At 43.2% G+C, this 19,969-nt stretch overlaps 1 protein-coding gene across 2 annotated transcripts in view; it reads right to left on the bottom strand.

Moving 5' to 3' along the window:
* The window catches only part of SVEP1 (sushi, von Willebrand factor type A, EGF and pentraxin domain containing 1), an 881,565-nt gene that overhangs the window by 709,707 nt on the left and 151,889 nt on the right, over positions 1-19,969 (bottom strand). For both annotated transcript variants that reach the window (XM_069240886.1, XM_069240895.1), the window contains exon 3: positions 13,922-14,098. In XM_069240886.1, coding sequence (XP_069096987.1) covers positions 13,922-14,098 — 177 coding nt within the window. The remainder of the gene's footprint in view (positions 1-13,921; positions 14,099-19,969) is intronic.

The following is a 19,969-nucleotide window of genomic DNA, read 5'->3' on the forward strand; positions in this document are numbered from 1 at the left end:
AATTGAAAATGGCCTCTGAATAAGCCCACCCTATTTTTTATTTCACAATCATGTGTGATTTTAGCATGGAACTTAAATATCAAATATGTTTCCGAATAGTAAAGTAAATATTTAAGGCAAAGGAGAGAACAGTTCTAACACATCGCAATAGGTGTATCTTTCTAACCTCCTCAGAGTCAGGCTCCAATTTCGAGATCTCTGCATGTACACAGGGATCAGAATTCGTAGAAATGTTTCACCTACGATATGTACACTTGATCACACATGCTTTATTTCGTGGACATATTGCACCAGCAAAAAACCTGTTAAAATTTAGCACCATAAAACTGCCCTTGTTGCGGCACCCACCGTCCTCTCATATGCCTCCCTCATGTTGCTTCCCCCTAATAGTACACTGGTGCTGCCCCCCCTTGCCAAGCACGTCATTCGTGTGGCTTGCCCCCTCACATTTTTTAGCATATTGCACAGCAGCATAGGCTGCTGTGCAACATGACTTGAAAAAAGTAATATGAACTGGTCAACTCTGGCCACATCATAGCACTTTTTAAACTTTAAGCCATATTGCATATTATGCCAAAAAAACTTTGGCAAAGCCAATAAATAGATAATGCATTGGTAAGGCCTATTGCCTTTGCCAATGCTTGATTCATTTGACATTGGTGCTAGTGATATGGCTCAGTTAAGAAAACAATGATTATACTATGTTCAGCAAAAAGTTTTTTTAAACAGAATTTTATTTTTGTAAATATAAAACATTATCACTGTTGTGTGCATAGTACATAGCAATGCACTAAGGGCAAAGAAAGACCATCAATAATGCAGTATTTGTTGCAGATGTGCATGTCATTGAGACAAATATGAAAGCAAATATCAACTTGCCAGGCAAGTATCCAACAATACAACTGATAAAAAAATCAGAATTTAGCGAGGTCTGATAATAGTGGATAAAAAGAGGTCTGATGAAATATAGTGAACAAACAGTGGGTTAACAGTTAACTAGTCCCGACCCCAACCTGCGGAATGCCTTCCCCCTCCTTGAAAGTAACCAGAGATCAATAATATAGGTAGGCAGCCCTCCATAAGTGATCCATGTGCCGTGCCTTGCAGCGGTGAGCTATAGTGGTTTAAGGGACCTATAATCCAATATCGAAGCGTAGGTATCATTGCATTAGGAACCCTTTAGGGATAGCTCACCTGAGGAACATCTAGTCAGAGACATCATCTGCACTCTCATTCTCGCTCCGTTGAAAGTCTGCCAGCACAGCATTCCATGCTCTCTCAAGCTCCAAGGGTCTTCTGCACCGGTGCACCTCACCGAGCAAAGCAACCCCCTCCGCCATCAACCAGCTCAACACTTCTGTTTTCCAGCTCTTAAACCGGGGACCCTCAACATGCTTCCAGAGCATAGTGAATCTGCGCTTCGCCAGCACTAAGGCCAGGTTGATGAACTGCTTGATGACTCTGTATTTAGCAGGGCGAAGGTATAGGACCAGGAAACAAAATCGGGGTGTAAAAGTCAGGGCACGGTCCTGGGCCTCCGCTAGAAGGCGCTCCACCCCCATCCAATAATGGTTCAACTGGGGGGACCACCATACCATGTGAAGGATATCCCCTGCAGCAACTCGACAGCGCAGGTACTTATGGGAGGCCAGTGGAAAATAAACACTAAGTTTCAAGTGTGTGAGGTACAAAAAAATGTATTAGTTTAAAATGGGCATTCCGAGAGATTTTAGGCACCACTTCCAACATTTGGTCCAGTTCCCATCCGATAAAGTGGCCCCCATGTCCTCCTCCTAGCAACCCAGTAGCACCGGAAGGGGGAACAGGTATCCTCTCATAGGGCAGTATGTAACACACCTACTGTAGCCAACCCTGCTGCTTCCCATTCCAGTAGGCGCCCCTCCTTTACCCCTTGTAGTTGCATGATCAGTGCTTGCAGAGGCAAACCCAGAGAATATGGGGACCGTAGCTGCACCCAGCTAAGAACTCACATCCAACATGTCCTGAAGACGGTTAAATCATGGTGACCCATATGGGCAGCTCACTTCGGATGGAGAATAACGGTCCACAGCTGCCGCGAATCGGGAGGCTCTGGCAGTTTGATTAACCCAGAGGATTCCCCCTCCAGGATCCAGCCCATTTACCATTACAGTTGTGCTGCTAAGTAATACGAATAAAACTCAGGAGTGTTCCTCCCACTGTCCATCGTTGCGCACTGTAACTTAGCCAAGGCTGCATGTCATTGCCCATTCTTCGATATGAGATCAACAAGGATGGAATCAGGAGCTTGGAATGAGGCATGTGGTATTACCAGTGGGAGTACTGCAAAGAACTACAGAAGGTGAGGCAGTGTCACCATTTTAGCCATGGCAATGCAGCTCACGATCGGGAGGGGCAAGGTCTTCCAAAATCCCACGCTTGCATGCATAACAGTCATCGGCATTCCTATATTGGCCTCTAGGAGCTCAGGGAGAATCTGATAAATCAGAACCCCCAGGTACTGCCCTGCTGTTGGCTCCAAGCGCATGATGCCCATGTGGGGGGTGGGGGGGCTCCCCACTATCGTCATGGATCTAAAACAGGCTGGTTTTCAACCAGTTCATCCAGAGACTAGAGGCCTCCCCAAAGGCTCAGAGGAATTGTGCTGCCTGCTCCAGCTATATGCGATGTTCATGCAGATAAAGCACCATGTCATCCATGTAGAGGGAAATAAAAGGGGTCATCCTGCGTGCTTAAATACCAGTAAAAGACAGGCTGCTATGTGCCCTGCATGCCAGTGGCTCTATTGCAAGGGAAAAAAGCAAAGGTGAGAGCAGGCAGCCCTGACGGATGCCACCTCCCACCACACACTATCTTGAGATTGTGCATCCAGTACAGACTCTGGCTACAGGGCCTGTATATAGTAAAAAGGTCCAGGAAACAAACCAGGCCCCAATCCCATCGGAAGCATGACAGCGCAGAGATAGGTCCATTCTCGGCTAACAAATGCTTTCTCTATATCCACGAACATGCACCCAGCCCATTCCAGTACCTGCAGACCCACCCCGAGGATAGCCAGATATCACCTGACATTAGGAGCTGTACACAGGCCTGCTATAAACCGGGACTGGTAAGCGTGGATAAATCCAGGCATGATGGGAAGTAAACAGTGTGCTAAATTGTGCTAATTTGTCTTTTAACCCCTTCGCTGCCAGGCCTTTTCCCCCTCCTATGCCAGGCCTTTTTTTGGCTATTTGGGGCAGTTCGCGCTTAGGCCCTCATAACTTTTTGTCCACATAAGCTAGCCAAGCCAAATTTGCATCCTTTTTTTCCAACATCCTAGGGATTCTAGAGGTACCCAGAGTTTGTGGGTTCCCCTGAAGGAGACAAAGAAATTAGCCAAAATACAGCAAAAATTTCGTTTTTTTTAAACAAATACGAAAAAAGGGCTGTAGAAGAAGGCTTGTGGTTTTCCCCCTGAAAATGGCATCAACAAAGGGTTTGCAGTGCTAAAACCACCATCTTCCCAGCTTTCAGGAACAGGCAGACTTGAATCAGAAATCCCCATTTTGCAACACAATTTTGGCACTTTACTTGGACATACCCCATTTTTACTATTTTTTGCGCTTTCAGCCTCCTTCCAGTCAGTGACAGAAATGGGCGTGCAACCAATGCTGCATCCCAGACACCTAAACATTTTTGAAAAGTAGACAAAATTCTGAATTCAGCAAGGGGTAATTTGTGTAGATCCTACAAGGGTTTCCTACAGAAAATAACAACTGAAAAAGAAAAATATTGAAATTGAGGTGAAAAAAACATCAATTTTTCTCTATGTTTTACTCTGTAACTTTTTCCTGCAATGTCAGATTTTCGATAGCAATATACCGTTACGTCTGCTGGACTCCTCTGGTTGCGGGGATATATAGGGCTTGTAGGTTCATCAAGAACCCTAGGTACCCAGAGCCAATAAATGAGCTGCACCCTGCTGTGCGTTTTCATTCTATACCGGATAAACAGCAATTCATTTGCTGAAATATAAAGAGTGAAAAATAGCTATCAAGAAAACCTTTGTATTTCCAAAATGGGCAGAAGATAAGGTGTTGAGGAGCAGTGGTTATTTGCACATCTCTGAATTCCGGGGTGACCATACTAGCATGTGAATTACAGGGCATTTCTCAAATAGATGTCTTGTTTACACACTCTCTTATATTTGGACAAGGGGCAATAACACTTGTTTTGCTAATCTATGTTCCCCCAAGTCTCCCGATAAAAATTATACCTCACTTGTGTGGGTAGGCCTAGTGCCCGCGACAGGAAATGCCCCAAAACGCAACGTGGACACATCAAATTTTTTGGAAGAAAACAGGTGTTTTTTGCAAAGTGCCTACCTGTAGATTTTGGCCTCTAGCTCAGCCGGCACCTAGGGAAACCTACCAAACCTGTGCCTTTTTGAAAGCTAGAGACCTAGGGGAATCCAAGATGGGGTGACTTGTGGGGGTCTGACCAGGTTCTGTTACCCAGAATCCTTTGAAACCTCAAAATTTGGCTAAAAAAACACGTTTTCCTCAAATTTCGGAGACGGAAAGTTCTGGAATCTGAGAGGAGCCACAAATTTCCTTCCACCCAGCGTTCCCCCAAGTCTCCCGAAAAAAAATGATACCTCACTTGTGTGGGTAGGCCCAGCGCCCGTGTCAAGAAATGCCCCAAAACACAACGTGGACACATCACATTTTTTGAAAGAAAACAGAGGTGTTTTTTTGCAAAGTGCCTACCTGTAGATTTTGGCCTCTAGCTCAGCCGGCTCCTAGGGAAACCTACCAAACCTGTGCATTTTTGAAAACTAGAGACCTAGGGGAATCCAAGATGGGGTGACTTGTGGGGCTCTGACCAGGTTCTGTTACCCAGAATCCTTTGCAAACCTCAAAATTTGGCTAAAAAAACACGTTTTCCTCACATTTCGGTGACAGAAAGTTCTGGAATCTGAGAGGAGCCACAAATTTCCTTCCACCCAGCGTTCCCCCAAGTCTCCCGAAAAAAAATGATACCTCACTTGTGTGGGTAGGCCCAGCGCCCGACACAGGAAATGCCCCAAAACACAACGTGGACACATCACATTTTTTGAAAGAAAACAGAGGTGTTTTTTGCAAAGTTCCTACCTGTAGATTTTGGCCTCTAGCTCAGCCGGCACCTAGGGAAACCTACCAAACCTGTGCACTTTTGATAACTAGAGACCTAGGGGAATCCAAGATGGGGTGACTTGTGGGGCTCTGACCAGGTTCTGTTACCCAGAATCCTTTGCAAACATCAGAATTTGGCCCAAAAACACTTTTTCCTCTCATTTCGGTGACAGAAAGTTCTGGAATCTGAGAGGAGCCACAAATTTCCTTCCACCCTGCGTTCCCCCAAGTCTCTCGATAAAAATGGTACCTCACTTGTGTGGGTAGGCCTAGCACCCACGAAAGGAAATGGCCCAAAACACAATGTGGACACATCACATTTTTTCACAGAAAACAGAGGTGTTTTTTGCAAAGTGCCTACCTGTGGATTTTGGCCTCTAGCTCAGCCGGCCCCAGGGGGGCAGAAATGGCCCAAAATAAATTTGTCCCCCACCCCCCCAAACCCCTGCCCGGGAGCAACCCTTGCCTATGGGGTCGCTCCCCCTGCGTGACATTGGCGCCCCAAAATAAATCCCCGGTGCCTAGTGGTTTCTGCCCCCGGGGGGGCAGAAATGGCCTAAAATAAATTTGCTCCCCACACCTAAAGCAAAAAAGTAAACAAACAACAACAACAAAAAATATATCCCTGGTGTCTAGAGGTTTCTGCAGAAAAGGCCTTCCAAAAAAATGCCCCCCCTGGGAGCGACCCTTGCCCAAGGGGTCGCTCCCTTATGACAATTTCACCCCCCAAAAAAATCCCTGGTGTTTAGTGGGCATTTCAAAAGCCGGATTGCAAGCAATCCGGCTTTTGAAACGCTGGGACAGACTTCAAAGGGAAGGAAATACATTACCTTTCCTTTGAAGCCTCTCCGGGCCTCCCCCACGTGATCGAAAGAGAAATGCAAAGCATTTCTCTTTCGATCGCGCTGGAAGCTGAGCTTCCAGCGCGATGGGGGAGGCTCTGTGATTGTCAGCACGTGCGAGCGCGCTGACGTCACAGGGGGGTGGGGGGGAGTTTGGGGTGGAAGGGGAAGGGCTTCTCCTTCCATCCCTGCCTTGGGGGGGTGGGTGGGGAGCACAGGGTGGGAGCGCTAGCGCTTCCCCCAGTTCCCGTGCCTTGGACGAGGTCACCTCGTCCAAGGCACTCGAGAGGTTAAAAATTGAGGATTTTTTATTACAATTCCAAAGATACCAAACATGTCTTGGTGATCTGTTCCCATTTGGAAGTTATAGATTATTAAATGCAATAAGGCAACTCCAATGTTGTCCTAAAGGAAAGGTCTTGCAATAGTGAAAAACTAATGTAAGAGTTTTTCACTATCAGGACATGTGAAACATAAATGTACATGCCCAACATTTTAAACACACTGCACCCTGCCCTTTTGGCTGCCCAGGGCCTACCCTAGGAATGACTTATATGAAGGAGCAGGTGTAGGGAGCATGTGTAAGGGAGTGGGCAGGGGAATATTTAAAAGATAAAATCTAAAACCATGGTAAAGAGAAGGTAGACCAGCACAAAGTGCAGGCAGCAGCGTTAAAAGTAGGAGCAGTGCACAAGGGAGAGAGCAAAGGAGGGAGAAGTGAGTAACATGGAGTGTGTGGTTTGGGTGTTTGTGGAGAGAACGCACACAATAGCCCTAGAGAGGAAGAAAACATATGCACTCTGACGGAGTGTTTGAAAAAAAGAAAAAAGTAGTTCCCTAAATGTGAGCAGTAGAAAGATATCTGTTAGCAAATCAAAGGGGTGGCAAAAAGCAGTGTGGTTCCTCTGTAGGAGCGGAGGAGTGTTACGCCCCCCCCCCCCCCCACATTTCTGTGCAGAAAACATAAGAAATAAAATGGTAATAAAACAATTTTATTACCATTTTATTTTTGATGCTTTCTGCCAGCAAACGTGTTTGAGGGCAGTCCAGGACCAGTGCGGCAATGTTGCCAATGATTGACAGCAATGAGGAGTGGCAACTTCAGTTGGAAGTGGGCATGTTGGTTTGGCCAGCTACCTTGCTACAGCCTAATAGACATGCACAATTCAATCTGACAGAGGGTTGGAGAACAGGCACAGGCCCCCAGTGCTTTTTTGGAGCACTGAGGGAGCCCACTCCAGGCAATCAAGGCACTTCACTCATGCTGCTTAACAGCAAGAGAGCAGCATCTTGAGTGGCCAAAAGAGGTGGCTGTGGGACTTTGCACTCAGACTGGAGTCTGCTCTGGAGCCAGCAACAGCGAGGATGTGCGGCTGAACATGCTGCCGGCACTGTAAGGTAAGCTTAACTTTTTTTTATATTTATTTAGTGTTTGTTTTACACCCCTCTAGTTAAATATTTCGCCAACCGCCACTGGCAAAGAGGCTATGCTTCAGGGGAGGGGCAAACACAAGAAGAAGGCAATACATTGAATAAGCAAGCACAAAAGAGTGATAATAAAGCCAAATAATGCAAAGCAATAGGCAGATTCTAAGCCCATTGTACGTTTTTGGTATGGTCCACCACTTATATGAAGTAGCAGATGTGGGGAGCATGTGTAAGGGAATGGGTGGGGGAATATTAGAAAAAATCAAAACCCGTAGTAGGGAGAAGATAGACGAACACAAAGTGCAGGCAGCAGCCATAACAGTAGAAGCAGTGGACAAGGAAGAGAGCAGAGTAGGGAGTAGGGAATGCCATTGAGTGGATATTGGAGAGCGCACAAAAGAGCCCGGCGTGTTTAAAAAAAAGGAAAAAAGTAGGTCCCTAAATGTGAGCAGTGGAAGTATATATGTTAGCAAATCATAAGGATGGTAAAAAGGCTATGCTTCAGGGGAGGGACAAACACAAGAAAATGAAAGTGATACATCAAAAATGCAAGTATATGAGATTGACAATAAAGCTTACCAATGCTACGCAATGGGCAGACTCTAAGCCCATTGTAAGTTCTTGGTATGGCCCACAAAATTCTATAGGCAGCTGAAACCTGTCTGGTAGGTGAGACCTAAACTAGCAGTTTGAGCACCGTGCCATAAGCACACAATCCTCTAACCAGTGTTTAGGTGCTAACAACAGCTCAATATCGATACCACGTCCCTCAAATACTCACTGACTTTATTGCTTTTAGGCAATCAGAGTAGAAAGGCATTCAGTAAACCTGACATCTCAGAGTTGTTGTTAGCAGTCACATCTAACATTAGACATTAAGGGACATGTTCTGTCACAAGGTTTATAGCACACACATTGGTTAATAATGGAAATCGAAGAGGGTGTGGCTGTTTGAGATAGGCAACCAATTTAAGTGAGTGCATAGTTTGTACAACTATGACTGCTAGTGCCCAAAGATCTACTCAGAAGCCCATGGCCGGTGCTAATAAATGTCCAAGCACCAAATACAAAGGCCTGTGTATTTGATGCCTCTTTAAGCTACTACTAAACATTCTCTGGCCCTTTATCTCACTTTTGAAAGTTCCTGCTTTCTACATTTGTGACAGCTTTTCCGTCTTTCTCTTCCTCCTTGTTTTATCTTTGTGTGTTTTTTCCTCTCTCTCTCGCTCTCTATAACTGTCTTATAAGAAAGAATAAGTGTTGGTCCCCAAAAATGAGTGCCAGTTGGCCACACTGGCAACCACTGGCTCAAATTAAGCACTGATTTAAGTAAGAGGTAAACGTTATGACATTTTGGAAAAAGGACTGAAACATCATGAATCTTGATGATGTGCCTCTAAAAAGTCAAGGCAGCTATCATGAGTATACTAGTCTCAAGTGACAGTAATTACAGAGGACCTATTTACACGTGATTCGAGAAGGCAGGCGAAAATTCGGACACCTACTCTGGGGATCAGATTCTAACGCATGCGATAATTAACACTCTCACTCGTTTAGCCCTTCAAAATGGGACATAATATGCGGATTGTGGTGCTTTCTACAGCAAAATCTGCATGTTGCAATGTTTGCTGCATAGTTTATTTCACTATATATCAGGAGGTGATTCCTGTAGACCTGTTTTTGGGAAAAAAATGCCTACTTCGTTGTACCACACTCCGAGCAACTCATAATTCCATCTGTTTTCACAGGGTTCTGGATTATCCACTCTTTTCTAATTAGCATCTAAGTGATGCTTCCAGTTTTGTCTCGAAGGCATAGCGATCTGCTATCTTCCACCTCTCTGAAGGACTGAGTGATTTGCAGATATGGAATGTAGTCCACAACATAGAAGAAGAGCCGCTTTCTCCTCTTGTTGCTTTCTGGGACTTGCTGACATCCTTAAGGATAGAAAGTGCTGGCCTGGTAACAGTGGAATCATAAACACTAAGAGTTGCCAGGCTTAGAAGTCTCACAGGCAGCACTAATACATGGTTATTAAGAAAAAAAACAGATACATCGTTGCTGTTATTGACGTGGACCCTAGACATCCTTTGTCCTCAGAAGAATGACTATCTCTGAATACAGCAAAACACGAGTCTATGGGCCTGGTTCCAAGTGTAGGTGATATTTATCGCCTTTGTAAATCGATAAATAACACTCATTAAAGGTTTATGGGGAATAGCATGCGGATTTTGGTGTTTAAAGCAGCAAAATGATGCATTAAATACCATATGTTTTCCCCTGTTAACGTTCTGCAGGTTTGACCAGACGAAATTTAACAAAGGTTGAGGTTTTTAAGGTATCTGATAGCTATGGGATGCGTCAAATAACACTCAACTCGTAATTCCAATCCGTGGGTATACAGGGGTTTAGGCAAAGGTCTGAAAAAAACACAAAAATCTGGTAATCAGGCCTTTAGAAATTGGCGAGCAGTATATATTTCCCTTCATCATATAATGAACCAGAACCGGCCCTGCATTCTGCGCATTCCTTGTGCTTTGCAAACGAGCTGTTATCCCCATCTGGGGAATGGTCGGAAACAATGTTTTCTGAAACTCGAGGCATGTTTGCTTTCTCTTGCTGTAAGAACGCACTTAGACTGTTTTCTCTCCCTTTCCAAGGAACAGCGTGGACAATATGCTCGCAGCTGTTAAAATATAAATGAAACAACATATGCTTACTGTCGTGACACTTGGTGCCATTCCAAGTGTCTCGTATAGTAATGAAGCAAGTTATCACATTTGCACAGGGTGTCATTATGTCTACAAGGGTATATAGTCAACCTTAGAGGTAACCATTCCTTAAACTCCAATTCAACCCCTAAGAATGACTGGATAGCTACTAGAAAAGGCTGAATAATGGTTCCTCAAAAGCAACTTAATTTATTCAGCTTGAGCTCAGAGGCCAGGCATGAGGTTTCACCAAGATTAAAGGGGGATCGTTTTAAACACAATTAAGTTCAACAAAGTATGGAAAATAAAACCGTGGGAGCAAGACAAGAATGTATGCACGGTAGGAAATAAAATGGGCGACGAGCTTCATTTGTTCGAAACAAGAAAATGCAAAACTATACAATTGCTGGAATGCAGGAGAAACCAAAATATGTTCAATAACAACTGGTTAGGGCACTGATTATGGGTGGACCGTTAACTTCCAGTCCAAGGAACACAATTTATTTGTGGTGCAATAAGAACAGCTCCATGGGCAATTTTTGACAGGTTAAATATGCAGAAATTTACCGGTGGGAAAATGAATGGTTAAGTCCACGGTGTGGCCGATGAATATCAAAGACAGAATATCATGTAATGGACAATATCGAGGACAAAATATCAAAACCGAAATAGCAAAAGATACGGAAGTATAGATTTTGTACATCCATCTCCACATCTATGTGCCTTGACGATATAGATAACATCAAGGTACACTGATGTGGAGTTGAGAATAGTGAATCTATATTTCCTCTATATGCACTTACCTTTCGATATTTTGGTCCTGGTCTTTCCCACAGAAATTGAATTACAAGTAGTTTACATTACGTCGAAATTTTTGAAGGGTCATGTGTTGTCTGCCACAAAAAAAGAGTAATCCGTGCAAAGCAGTGGATGCATTGTGAGCAAGACCTGCTGACATCTGGTACTCTTCACGTCCGTGTCTGAACACTGAAAATGTGGCAGTGCAGGTTTGTTTCTCATGTTTGTTGAATGTACAATCCTGGTACAACTCGTGCGACCCACAGCAATACACCCACAGCTCACAGCCATACGCCTTTTGCTTTCACGATGTTGACTGGCATTTCCTGACAGAAATATATAACTATATGCCATAGAGGTAACATCACAAAAATAACTCCCAGGTAATATCCACAAATGGGAATCTAATGACCTTCAGAAAAGCTAACAAGAATGCACCGTTTAAGTCACCGCATACAGAAAGTACACCTTTTAGCACTTGGCTGCTTTTCAGATCTCGTCTTGGTGCTATTTATTTGCATACAAAATTAGGTGTCTGATTAGTTCATTATTTGCTGGCCTCTTGCCATTCTTCTGTCCTCTGGTGCAGTGGTTCTTTACCCGTGGTCGAGGACCGATGGGGGTCTGAGTGGCCTACTCAGGGGGGTCCACGACTGTGTTACCAAATTTAATAATATTACAATTTATGAATAAAAATTAATAAAGTATACACAAATAAAGAAGCAAAACTGAAAATGTGAAACTTTTTATGATATTCGATTGTGAATTAAACAAGATATTGAAATATATGAACATTTGTTTTTGTATTTTTGTGTATGGTTTTGAGGTTCATATCATAGAAATTGCTTCTTCAAGTAATGTCTCAGTGGGGGTCCGCAGATTCCAGTAATGATTCCGAGGGGGTTCACAGAAGTCACTATGTTAAGAACCACTGCTGTGGTGTATTTTATATGCATTCCTTGAGCATGTGGTACATTGTTGTTGGCCCAGCATTGGTTTATAAGTATAGTTGAAATATGAGCAATGGGATGTCCTGTGCAAATCAATTACCTACACAGGTGTGATTTCTAATTGTGGAACCTGGTGTAAAAATCAGAAAATCAAATTGCTTTCATCCTCACTCTGATGGATACTGAGCTACAGCATTCAACCATGGATTAACTCATATCACCCGCTTCAAATGCTCAATTGTTTCTTTGTAGTGCTTTTCAGCAAATAGAATTCTAGTTGAATGCAAGTTGGTTATATTTCAGACTGTAGTTTCAGACTTTTTATTTAGCGTCTATATACAGAATTATAGATGGCTAATGGAATTACAGTGATGTTTTTCACTGAGGGACTCTGTGAGACATCAAATAGACAAGAGAGGAGCTTTAGTTGTCAATGATGTCACTCAGAACCCCATTTATAATTTTATGTTATGTACGGCCCCCAACATCATCTCCCCCTGTGTTCAAATGCTGCGCAGGGACAGAGGAGTAAGGGCAGAGCCATATATATATATGTATATATGGCCTCATCTCCATGGCCCAAATGAAAAGGAACACCTGTTCTCCCCCCACCCACATCTCTCACTGTGCTTTCCTGGCTGCCCTCTTCAGAACCTGAAGCAATGCTGCTCTGACAGGCTCTTAAAGAGGCCCTTAAGAGCAGAATGGAATTCCTTTAAGACCTAGCAACACTGAGCAATCCAGTTATTTGTGTTAATGGCTCTGTACCAGAGCCATAGATAATATATTGAATTATGGATGGCTAGCGGGAAATTACAAGAATGTTTTTTTACTGTGAGGTTCTGGGTGACATCAAATAGACAACAAGAATATGGTGAAAAACATCCCGTAATTCACTTTTTACCCCTATAATTTCATGTTATGTATGGTAAACAAAATCATCTACCCCTGCTTTTAAGTGCTACGCAGCAGCAGAGGAGTAATGGAGAGCCATACATTATGAGGTTTGTTAACAGCTGTTGCTATTTCATAACAGTGAGTTATCAGTTTTAGAAACTGAAATAAATGAAAGAGGTTCTCAATGCGAGCCAATCATAACATGAATAATATATAGAATTATAGATGGGTAACAGTGAATTACAGGGATGTTGTTCACCGAGGGCTTCTAAGTGACATAAAATAGATGAGAGTGAATGCCAATTATGTCACTCAGAACCCCAAGGTTAACAGCATTTCCGTAAACGACTTTTTATCCATATACATAATTTTATGCTCCCCCCCAAAATCACCTGCCCCTGTTTTTAATTGCTACACAGTGGCAGAGTAGTAATGGAGCAATGGCAGAGGAGTAATGGGCGGGCCATACATTGAATGTCCTGTTATGTATCTCTATCCCAAACATTAAAAAAAAGTTACCTGCCACCCTTGAGCAAGCCCACCATCTTCGCTGCCCTGCTTCCCACTCCTGCAGCTGTGCTTTTGGCTTTCAGTCAAAGCAGACAAGCAGAGCTGCGTTGACAGACTCTCAGACCCTGTCACAGACCTGGAAGGCTTTATGACATAGTATCAGTGGGTGGCGAGTTTTGCTATCAACTGTCCTATGTCACAGAGCGCGTTATGCAATTCAGAAACCGAAATAAATGATAGATGATCTCTATGAGAGCCTTAAATAAAACGAATAATTATGCATTCTACACAATACATTGTTTACATTTTTTACACTTCTGTCCTCATGTAAAATATTATGTTTGCCTGTCAGATGTTTTGCTGTGAAACAGTAGAATAGCAAAGGGATCATGGGCACTGCACAAGCAAGAAATAAAGGCTCCGGCTCCTGCTTTGGCGATTAAAAACAACTTTTATTGGGGTGCAGTAGAGATCACAGAGCCTTGCGCCTCGGTGCCACTGCACCTGCTGCACTATTGATGGGTAGGCCACTCCTGAATAAGCACCAAGAGGCCTTTGAAGCAGTTCTCTGCACAGTGTCACGATTGCTTCTCATAGCGCGATTGCAAAGCATATAGGTACACACTGACCTGTACACTCGTGCTGCAGTCCTTTGCCATAGTACCCCTTCTCGCAGATGCACTCAAACTGACCGGTGTGAGTACCGCACTTGCAGCTGGCCATCACATCGCAGCAGTCTTCACCCTCCTCACACAAGTACGAGCAGTGAGCACGGGATTCTTGAATGTAGCTTCCAGAGGGAAGATCTGCCAAGGGACAAAGAAGCGCGTTCTTGAGACATCTCATGACAAATGAATAACCATCATCTTTTAATTTAACATATTTCGTAAAACGAGGCTTGGGGAAGTGCTTTAAACGTAAAAAAGAGTTCTCTGATATGCACGCTCCTTGGACAACTCATTTCAACTAATACAATCCAGGGAACATTTTAAGGATGTTGGGGGTCCTGTGCCAAACGTAATTTAGGGGACCCTGTTATTAAACTTATGATCCAGTTTCAGCTCTTTCATGCTCTCTTTGGCCAGGTCACTGACCATGCACAGACACAATCGTCCACATTCTAAATGTGTTTACATCTAATGTTCAGGTATAGGAACGCGTGCTTTCAATATTATAACACAGCAGCAGCTCACTAATATTACTGCAAATAATCTTTGTGACATCCTACTTTTTCTGATAAGTGAGGTCCCGTTATGCTCTAGAATAAACTTTTTTATGGATGTTGTCTGAAACATAAACACAACATAGCTCTGCAAAATGTCAGTAATAGACTCTCACACATCACCAACATTAAAAATAAATTAAAGGAAAATGAGAATTACAACAATGTGTTTACCTCTATCGGGGTTCCCGTGAAAGGCTGGGGCCCTGGGTCAGAGCTCACCTTGCCCCTGCCTTAAAACGTCTCTGACACAATTATGGAATTCTGAAAAACTCGACTTGAATAATAACAATTGAAGGATTTTTTGTTTTATTAATACCCGAGTTTATGTCAAAATAATTGGAGACATATTGGTTCATTACTTCATGTAACATCAGTTTTGTTTTTTACTAGAAAGTGTATTTGTTGCTGCTTAGTATACAATTATTCACGATTCTTTCTTTCTTCTAGATGTTCTAACTGGATCAAAAAGTACAATCTAAAACAAAATGCCCAGTACAGCAGGGACATGACGTGCCCATTCTATTGATAAAATAATGTGGGCTAAATATAAAGTTAGATCTTTAGGTCACAAGTATAAAACATTGCAGGAGTTTTAATGAGGATATTGTTTTAAAAAGATACAAGTATTATTTAGAACTCACCAATCTACTAAATATTGCAAACACTACACCACCTACCACTACATTGCAGGGTAAGTGTATCTTTACTATGGTACTTGAAAATGTAATTGCATTTATATAGCACTTACTACTCCTGACGAGGTGTTGAAGTGCTGTACTGAGAGTAGCAAGCTACTCTGGCACCCACGGTTAGTGCTTAATCCAGTTAATTATTGTGTTAGTCATGTGCACAGAACAAAAAAATATATATGCATTTAGCCCTGTTACTTTGTATATTAGTACAACTTAGGTGTGATCACTAATAAGGGCGAGATGGTTTCAGGTCAATGGTTGGTAAGGTAGATAGGCTGGCGGAGATTAGATAGTGTTTGGTTGTAGGGATGTGGTTTTAAAGGAGAGATTGTGATCTATGAAATGAGGTGCCAGCCAACTGCAGAATTACAACAAGAGAGGTTAAGGCGGATGGGAATGTGATTGAGAGGAGGCTATACTCATAAAGAGAAGGTATGCAGAGGATGGAAGGTAAAAAGAGTGTCACTCTCAAGAAGAAAGGAGAGGAATCAAGCAGAAGGAAGTCAAGGTCAATTTTTCATGCACAATTTTATGAGTATTGTGGGAGGCTTTTTGAGATAGACAGCAAACTGAGATGTAAGCTGTTTAAATAAACACCATTACATACAGTTTCTGTGGTAGGCAGCTTAAACATGTGAGTCCTAGTGTACATATCATTTAAACTTTAAGAACCAGAGCCTGCTGTGTGCCAGGACTAGGGCATCCCTTTAAAACATTGTCAGGATTTTCCCAAACTTAGTGCAGGGTCTGTACAATACCGAAGGGGAGTAGTACAGATGCCTTCTTTAGGAAGATGATTTCTTAAGAAAGTCTCATTTAACAATGCTCTGAATTAAACTGAGTTTCAGCTCACTAAAAAATCAGTTATTTGACACTGGCTGACAATAACTTGCCAATGCGCAGTCAGATTTATTTCTTCTTATATTTGTTGTTTCTAAGGCACAGTGGACCAACCGTGGATATGCAATATGACCAGAGCTGATATCCCAAGTGTATGTTGTGTGTGTGGCCATTCTGGCATATGCATTGTATGTACACATGACGCACAGTAATGGAGGACTGAGAGTTTCTTTTATGAAGCTCCCCTAACGCTACAAGATGGAGGTGCACAAGATGGAGGTGAGGTGATTTTCCCAGATAGTGGGATGTAATTCTTGGCATTCTGTAGAAAACATGGCTCTTACAGAAATCCTATTGGATCCCTTTGTTGAGAGAGGCTGCTAATCATTCTTCCTGTAGGACTGCCATTTTGGTAGAAGGTGGGGTGTGAATGTTGGGTCTGCAGTCACTGTTGTTCAGAGTTTGCAGGGTACTTTAGGTAGGCTATCCTTTTGTCCCTTTTTCGTGATCACTGACATGTGTTCCAGCACCGGTCACTAGGTAGCCTAGAGTTGGCATATATAGTCTCCTTATCTCTCAATAGACCAATCATTAATGCTATATTCATATCACACATCCTATGTACTTGGGCTAGCTCTACAAAGTGCACAACACCATCCAATAGTTATAGGCACCATCTAAGAGTATGTAACAACCACAGAGTTCGCTCTCTAATACATGTAAAAAGAGGAAACTATGTACCTAAACATACCAAAACCTTAGGGTCTGCTATACCTGTGTCCAAAGTCCCATTTACAGGCCCCTAGCAACCGAATTGTGCCAATGTACATTGCATGTCAATCATAATGAACTTCAGTTACCATCTTGAATTGTGCAACCATCCCACAATTCTGAAATATTCCACTTCAACACAAGGGGGGGTGCTTACATTTTAAAACGCTGTGTACAAAAAGTTCCATTTGCTGTTTTGTGGTTTCCTGTCTTTAGTCATGTATTAACATGAGTGTCTCAAATAGGGAACCAATATCTTGTAGCCAATAATCAAATGGATACAATTGGGTCTAACTTACTCCAATCAAACACGAAATACAGGTGTATCAAAACATGAGCCCCAAGATCAGGTAAGACCCATCTGTTTCTGTGAACCTGTTTTTTGCGTCACTTACAAGACCAGAATATACTCCATCTCCCAAACAATACTGTAATTCATTGTCAAACTTCAAACCTCTCTCAACTGCTTTTAACTTCATAATCCACTGTTCCTCTGTGCAATGTAGATAAAGTTCTATATTCCCACTTCTAGAGCTAGCCTACAATTCTTCAATACCACAAAATTGAAAACTAGCATACAGAGTCCTTGTTTCAAATTATGTGATATGCAATGCAATAAGATACTCTCAGCTTCTCAATGTTCTTTCTGTTAAGGTTAAGATTGTACTACCCACATAGATCTTTCTACAGCACAAATCAAGATGTAAACTATATATTACGATTGGAAAGTCATGCGCTTGTTAATTCTGTACTTGGAAGACCCATGTTAACTGTGGACAATGTACCATGTGCAAACTAGCTATAGACAGTAAGAAATGTTTCAGCTATAATGTGATATTGATCTCCTAGAAGAAAACCATGGTTACAACCAAACAGTAGTGGATAACCAAGTCCACAGAGCAACCAGGTTCCCTCACAACTTTATAAGTCATTATCCTGGTTGAAATCCCGCTACCCTTTTCCTCTACCCTCGTGAATACAAAGGTTGTAACTTTTGACCTGACAACTCAAACCCTTGTCTGAGGCATGCATCTCACCTTTAAATTACTCTGAACTCCAGGCTCTCAAGCCTATACAGACAATGACCTGACAAGTAACCAACTCCACCAAGCCCCTCCAGCCCTAAAGAGAGGACTAATTTTACTGCAACTGACTATACCCAAACTCTTCCAGTAATCCAGATGCTCTAACTTGACTTGTGGGTAGTCTTGCACTCACTTAGCTTACTAGCTATACACCTTAGCCTCAAACATGATTAACTTCACCATAGCTACATCAATAACTTCACCACAGCTACATCAACCTTCAATCAGTTGAGGTAGGATAGATGACCGATTATGCCTTACACCACCAATATCTTTGAGTCATCAAAATAACATGTTACAGACTCTGACCATATACTTCACACCTTTCTGTGACATTAGCAGGGTTTGTGACTAACTGCATCCCAAGTGTTCTGCATTTACAAGGGTTCATACTATAACCCTATCTGGGTCCCTGACCAATATGTGACAGACACAGCCCCAGTTCTTAGGGTGCCCATATTTGTACTACTTTTCTGGTGTCTTTATCTGCATATGAGCGTGTGCTACAAGTAGGTAGTCTGCAGAAGAATTTTAAGGAAGTATGTTTGTATTTTACATGGAAGAAGTTAAACGTTGTTACAAAGATCAAAGATTCTATTTTTTAGGATGCTGCATAAATGAAATGGCAAATGCATTCTCTCCCCCTGTGTTCTTGAGTTGGGTGTGAGTTTGAAGGGTGATATTGTGACTAGAGAGTGGAACATTAAACAAAGACTGACACTCCTTAATGTAACTTATAGATGGTGAAAGAACGGACATACTGATTGAAAAGTTGTGCATGATTCTTTCATAGCTTCCTTTGGGAACTGCCTGAAGGCATGAAATACTCTTTATAAGCAAGCTTGCAAACAATTGACATTGTTAGCCTAATTAATGTATACATTCTTTACTTCCTATAGATGAATGGTGTTTCTATTCATTTAACCTGTGAGATTTCATACAGAAATGAAATAGGAACAGTGGACAGAAAATCTGTGCTATACTTCGAAAAGTATGAAAGTCACCTTTCTTCCTCACAAAACCAGGTGCCTTGCTTTGTTTCTTTTAACTAGTGAGAAAAATATCATGAATATTAAAATCATAAAAAAATCACTAGATTTTTTTCAGTATGACCTTCATTTAAAGAGAGGACTGGGGCCCTCATTCGGACCTTGGCGGGCGGCGGAGGCCGCCCGCCAAAGTCCCGCCGTCAAAATACCGTACCGCGGTCGCAAGACCGCGGCGGGTATTTTGACTTTTCCCCTGGGCTGGCGGGCGGCCGCCGAAAGGCCGCCCGCCAGCCCAGGGGAAAACGACCTTCCCACCATGAAGCCGGCTCGTAATCGAGCCGGCGGAGTGGGAAGGTGCGACGGGTGCTACTGCACCCGTCGCGTATTTCACTGTCTGCTATGCAGACAATGAAATACTAGCGGGGCCCTCTTATGGGGGCCCCGCGACACCCCCTACCGCCATCCTGTTCCTGGCGGGCGAACCGCCAGGAACAGGATGGCGGTAGGGGGTGTCAGAATCCCCCATGGCGGCGCAGCGAGCTGCGCCGCCATGGGGGATTCAAATGGGCAACGGAAAACCGGCGGGAGACCGCCGGTTTTCCATTTCTGACCGCGGCCAAAGCGCTGCGGTCAGAATGCCCAAGGGAGCACCGCCGGCCTGTCGGCGGTGCTCCCGCCCCCGTTGGCCCTGGCGGTGCAACACCGCCAGGGTCATAATGAGGGCCAGGATGTCTCTTATTGACAGGCAAGTTACTTACCTACTGTAACGCTTTATCTGGTAGAGACAATATCCAGTTGCAGACTCCTTACCTTAGAATTTCCCCCAGGCAACATTCTGGATCCGAAGATTTTTCTTGAGCAGTACCCCTGTGCGCCTTTAGGTGGTGTCAATCGGCTCTGTATCTGTCGTTCTGTTGTTGGTGTCGTCTGTGCGTTCCACACCAGAAGCGCAGAGCCATGAAGAACACTGACCAATGATGTGCCAAAACTAGGGCCATGAAAGGGTACTACCTGTCCCTAGAAATCAGTTTGCAGAGCAGGGAGGATGGGGGGTCGGAAAGGAATCTGCAACTAG

This window comes from Pleurodeles waltl, chromosome 1_2 (genome assembly GCF_031143425.1).
Source record: "Pleurodeles waltl isolate 20211129_DDA chromosome 1_2, aPleWal1.hap1.20221129, whole genome shotgun sequence".
Taxonomy (NCBI): Eukaryota; Metazoa; Chordata; class Amphibia; order Caudata; family Salamandridae; genus Pleurodeles; species Pleurodeles waltl.